General features: G+C 42.6%; 1 protein-coding gene across 1 annotated transcript in view; it reads left to right on the top strand.

The window, feature by feature from the left end:
- The window catches only part of gnl1 (guanine nucleotide binding protein-like 1), a 9,251-nt gene extending 7,288 nt beyond the window's left edge, over positions 1 to 1,963 (top strand). The window contains exon 12 of the mRNA XM_055013674.1: positions 1,807 to 1,963. Within this exon, the coding sequence (XP_054869649.1) occupies positions 1,807 to 1,963 (157 nt within the window). The remainder of the gene's footprint in view (positions 1 to 1,806) is intronic.
- The last annotated feature ends 4,279 nt before the right edge of the window (positions 1,964 to 6,242 follow it).

The following is a 6,242-nucleotide window of genomic DNA, read 5'->3' as shown; positions in this document are numbered from 1 at the left end:
GAGTTTGTTTGTGGAGCTTCTTTTTGAACTTTTTTAACAGCAACTTAGTTTACACCCAGCATCATCAGTTCTTGTTTTTCTACGCATGGTGATACAGGACATTTTGAAAAGGCTGCAAGGCTGCACGAAATAGGACAATTAGTTTCATCATGGAGCCACAACGATTACAAAAAAAAGTGATCATAAGACTCCATCACTTCCCAGCCCGATGAGTTAAGAAGGGAGTTTCACCTCATCTCAACCTTTGCATTGATTTTCGAGAGAGTGGGAGATCTGGGGATTACTTTGGAGAGCAGCAATGAAGACCTAGCTTATTGGGTCTTTTTTGTATTTGGCAAATGGGCTTGACAAAGATGGAGGAGACAAAATCTAGGGCTTACAGCTGCGGCACCCAATCGGGGAACTTGAAAGCAGCGCTGGGATGGGAAGCTGGGAGAGAGGGTACCTCATTTAGGAGTGGTGAATTTGGACAGGGGGCATAGGGAAATGCTTAAAGTAAACCACAGAGGCCCCAACAATCGTCAGGAATTGAGACGTTTTAAACCTTTAACGGGGGACTGTGATCAAAGCGGCAGCGGATCCTCACTTGAGTGTGAAAGAGGCACCGGAGGGAATGGAGGGGATTGGGGGGGATCATGGCAGGTTGAAAACGTAAAATCAGCACATTAGCTTTTAAGGGCATCAGAATATAGATGATCTGGGGATCATTGGACCCATGGGGGACCAAAGAGAATCCAGTATGTACCAAGCTGAGCTGAGGAAAAACGAGGCCACTGCTGACAGAAAAGCCTCCCCTTATCAAAGATGCAGCCGGAGTGGGAATAATGTTGCTCAACTCCCACAGAAAATAACTTCATACACAAGTTTTATTTGAAAAACTGTAGCATTATCTTTACGTATGGGTTGTTGCTCACTAACAAACCGAATGCCACCTCGCATTTTACTGATTCATATCGCAGATGAGAGGCTTTCATCACGTCAAATTTTTCTGTCTGAGGTTCACTCGCAAAGTCATTTACAAGTCTGACCATCATTTCATCTGATCAGAGAGAGACAGAGACGCCTACATACCGGTTCATCCTTAAACCCCTCTATGCTATATTTTCTCATCTAATTCCTACCCGGTCCAGGTATGTGCCTCACGTCTCCTTCTCTTTTTAAACCCACCTTAAATAGAACACAAATTAGTCCAGTTCTTCCCCATACCCTCGCTGCTGCCTCTCCCAGTCGCAGGGCTAATTCAGAGGAGCACTAGCCCTGGGTAGCAGGGGTTCTCGCTATGCTGAATTATAAATCAAAGAGCACTTACATAAAACCACTTGCTAATTACACGTTCGCTTCACTCCTTTTTCTCCTTACCATGTCATTTTATACTGGCTGTGATCACTGGGAGGTAGGGGAAGGTACAGAAAGCTCCGACTGGCTTTCAGGTAACTGCGTCTAAGTGACCAAAAGAAGATGACAGCGATTATTTTCCTCTGATTATCATGTGCAACACTGATGTTAATGCCCACCGCTTGGGTTCTGTCCTTGATGTGCGCTCTCCAACAGACCTCCACGGTTACAAAAGCAGCTCTCGCATCTCTTTCCCTTCTGTATCTTCAGCTTAAGATATTTTTATCTGCCAAATCCCACTTCTCCTGCACTGTATTTGTGACTTCCTCATCCTCTTCGTGTCCTCTGAGTGTCATTCTCTACACCCCTCCCTCGTCTGTGAGGCGAACCAATTTATCACCGGCCAAAGGAGGGCCTTCACTTTGTCTGTTTTTGAGACTCTCCCTCCATGAGCTCCTCTCCTAATGAAAGGGAGTGCCGCGTCCCGGACAGTCCGTGGAGACTCGCGGGGGCAAGAAGTCCAGTTCCAAGCCCAGTGTGGGGAAGTAATTACCCCTCTGGTGGGCCGCTGAGAGGAGCCCTGCCAGCCGGCCAGAGCAACTCGCACACTGTGGACTTTCACTTATAGGCCCGTGGCCCGGCCCTCATTGTTAGAAAGGCCCCTGAACCTGGATGTCACATGACCCGGACGGGGGTGATGTGAAAGGGTCGGCTCAGTGCGCCTTGGCCTCGGTAGCCGGTATTGGCGAAAGGATCGGAGGACCGATGCCAAACTCAGCGGAGGAGAGGGGAAAATGGGAAGATGGAAGAGGAGGGGCTTTGACAGGAAGAGGAATGAACTGTCAGGGAGAGATAAATAACGAGGGGAAAGTGGGCAGCAGGTGACCCGCGGCAGGGCTGCCTCGTAGGGACAGTGACCGGCTGACCTCTGGGCTGGCTCTCACAGGGGCCACCCACTGGTCACCTACATCTACGCTGTCACATCCCACCAGAGGCTGGGGGTGGAGAGGCTGCATGACGGAGTACAGAGAGGCAGAGATCAGGATCACCAGCGGACTGCTTTTAAAAAAGGAACGTAATGTTGATGAGCTCTGGCCAGAGGAGGAGCTTTTGGTCAAGGAATTGGAGCACAGACACACTCTGCTCTGGTCATTTTTTAAAAATACTGTGGCCTACTAACCATTCTGACATACTTTAGTGAAGATTTTTCAGTACATTTTGTGAAGTAATTGTACTTAACTGTTTACATTTAACTCATTACTTTGTGGGTTAAGCATTTAGTCAACTTATGATGCTGTAAAATGCTCCTTACACAGTATTTTTACATATCATACTTTAGGTAATAAAACTTTAACTTGAGAAAAATTTTCAGTGCAATATTTTCACACCTAATCAAGCCATTGTCTATTCCAGTATTGCCACTATTACCTAATTAACCCTTAGATGCACAAGTGATTGGACCCTACACTCTTCCATAAGTGGGTCAAAAAATGACCCGTATAAGAATCAATGTGTTTTTAAGCCATTTTAAAAAATCGCTTTAGTTAAGAATAATAATTTGTATTGTTGTTTGTATTATATTTTTGTCCACACAAGCATGAAATCATGTTTGAAATATGTTTATTTTTTATTTCATAACACATTTTGAACATTTTGATAATTGAAAAAGAAGAATATTACACAGAACACAGTAGAAGAATGTCAACATCCATTTTGTTGACATTTTTCCACTCTTTTCCTCTAACTGTTGTTACCCTCCGTGCCTCCAAGTTCGTGCATCACCTCCATATGATATCAGTGATAAAGAGCTTAAGGTAGTGATAAAAGTATTACAATTTCTTTACGAGTATAAAAGATAACTTAAAAATCAAAATGCAGTGATATCAAGAACATGTTTATTGAGGAATAGCTGGAAAATGAAATGATAACAACTTTTCATCACAAAGATATTGCAAGAAAACAACCTCACCGGGTCATTTTTGACCCACTTCTGCATCCAAGGGTTAAAACGCTTTGTGCAAATATGTCCTTTCAAAGTGATCCTAGTGAACCTGTTTTTGAGGGTTTTCTAAGGGTTTAGAGTAAAATAATGATTGATTGATTGAAAAATTGCACAGACTTTACACAAACAATAACCTGATGTTTCTGAAGCGGAGGGCCCATAAATTTAAGAGCTGACTTATCCTGGAAAAAAAATTTTAAAAATTAAAAAAAAACTCCCTCAGGCTGTTTTTACCTCCTTCTCTACTTTTTTCATCATGAATCAGTGTCTGAGTTTCTAATGTAATTTACTTCAGTGAGTTGCCTGGGATGCCCATCATTCTCTCTATCTGTTCCTGGTGATATTGATCCTCCTCTCTGACCAATTTGAGATCTGCCTCCACAGGAGCTGTTGCATCCATATCTGCACCACTGGACCAAACCCAGTGCCTGTCCAGTGACAACAGCGCTTCCTCACTCATGGTCGAAGTGGATTTTGGATTTTTTCGCTGACTCTGTATTCTCTATGCAGGACTAAACTGCAGAATACAATGGAGTTCCAATTATGCTAACTGATCTTACATTGTACTGTTTTATTCGTGTAGTTAAAGCAGCAGGAATATCCATCCATTTAAATAAAAAAAAACACATTAATGAGCCACACTGTTAAAAATATTGATATGTCCCTTCATTATAAATTGATGTTTTTGCAGTATCCAGCTGTTTTGCATGTGTAAAGTCTTTTTAATATTATCTTTAAAATGAAACTACAGGAGAAAGGATGTATGAGGCAAACTAATGCACTGTTTTAGCAATTTCTTAGGATTTGTTGACAACACTATAATAAAATCCTGCATTAATTACATAAAAGAAATACTTTGAATGAATTGTCTTGGAGCAGAGAGAACATGCTGTTGATTTTAGTTGAGAAAAGAACAAAAGTATAGATTATGTCCACCCTTAGCACAGTGTATTAAAACATAATTGTTCTTTTTGGGTGAATGTTTCTTGAATATCTGCTGTTGTTTTGAGTGCAAATGTTTCACTGTGGTACCTATGTTATTTGTGAATAATGCTTCAAAACTTTTCATACTCATAAAACTCTAATATTATTAGACAATGTGCCACTTTTTGTGAGTCTTAAAGCAATAATCAGAAGTCCAGATGTACACTGAAACAGGTTTTTCTTGCTGTATTATTCCTCCCAGTCACATTAGCCCTTTCAAAGATCCCTTAATTTGATTGTCTCTGCTTTAAACATCAGAAAAATATGCATATATATATATATATATATATATATATAAATAAAAAAATAAAAATCCCTGTGTCAATGTTAATTTCCTTCAGCATTTTGGAAGGTTTTCTTTACTGTAAGAGCTGTCAGCAAAGAAGCAATTTAAAGGCACAGACTGGTTAATTAAGTTTGATGAGACACATTGAGTGATCTTATTTCCTGTTGGATCGATGCAAGAGGATCCGGGAGAATTGTAGCATTAGTTTGGCTCACGTTCATGGTCTTGATTAGGCCATAGTTTGTGGTCTGAGGGGGCCGCTGGGAAACAGTGTCTCACTACTGTAAGACAAGAGGACCCAGCCGAGACTGTGTGTGCATGAAAAAGAAGACGTCTGTGTGTGTGAATGGGCCTCTTTGCGCTGCTCCAGACACATCTTCGCCCAAGGCAGTCAAATGAACCCTATCCCATAATAGTCAGGGTTCTGGCCTGAGGAGAGGTGACAGCAGGCCAGGCTGGAGTCGTCATGGCAATGGCCCGTGCAGAAAGTCGATACTTGGTGAGAAGGGGAATTGAGGGGAGGGAGCAGAGCAAGGGCTGAAGGAAGAGCAGATCAATTTTGCTGTTTGATCTTGCACAGGCTCTGAATAAATGTATATTTTAAGATGTCTTTTTTTCTCTCTCTCTCTGCGCAAACATTGACATTTTTCATGTTGATTCTTGACTTTTGTGGACGGAGACTTGATTTTATCCAACATCTTGGACTTGTTATTCCTGCAGTGGTTTTCCTGTACTTCTGCAGCCGGGCTAAGGTGGCTGGATATGGGCAGGGCTCTGAACACTGTGGCTAAATGCAGGCCTGTTGGTCCTCTGCCACCATCCACCAACCACCCCACACACACACACACACACACACACACACACACACACACACACACACACACACACACACACACTTACACCTCTTCACGCCATCCACAGCCAGCCAAAGTCATCTGGACTCACACTAGACCATCAAATAACATCTGTCTCTCCATCAGTGACTCCTCTCCTCCTTGACCACGCAGCGAAACGTGCTCTGAGGCGCATCACCTTTGGTTTGGTCACAACTCAAACTTTACCTACTTCTTGCTTGCAGCTCAAGACACTTGAGGGGGAAGAAGACAAACATTATTTTTTTAGTCAAAGCTCACTGATGCAAGAGTGACGTAAAATGCTCCAACGCTTGGACAGTGCCAGTTGCCAATGCACAAATGGTAAACAGTGTTGCGTTGGGTTGCGTTCGGCTCCAGCGGTGCTATCAGGCAAATTGTGTGAATGTTGATCATACAGTAAATACAAATGTCTTCTCAGACTTACAATATGAATGGCCTGCTAAATGAGGCTTTACAGAGTAGAAGCTGTGGCTAATGACAGTGTTTAACAATAGCAGTGGTTGTCTGTTCCGGCTCACTTGAATGAATCACAACAAGCCCATTAACTTTGATGTTTTTTTCCCTGTCTGGGTACAAAGATACATTTTAGTTCATGAAGACATTCATGGTTAATGACTTTAAAATACACCTCCACAAGTGCCAAGGGTCGAGTAGGATTTGGCCCATTTACAGCCCTCTTTTACTGCATGACTATCCATGCTACATCCCCTGGTCCCATAAGTCCTTCTTGTCCTTGATCTGGTTTAAATAACAGGTTCTG

The sequence above is a fragment of the Amphiprion ocellaris genome, chromosome 9, assembly GCF_022539595.1.
Source record: "Amphiprion ocellaris isolate individual 3 ecotype Okinawa chromosome 9, ASM2253959v1, whole genome shotgun sequence".
Lineage (NCBI taxonomy): Eukaryota > Metazoa > Chordata > Actinopteri > Pomacentridae > Amphiprion > Amphiprion ocellaris.
This window is presented reverse-complemented; position numbering and strand designations above follow the sequence as displayed.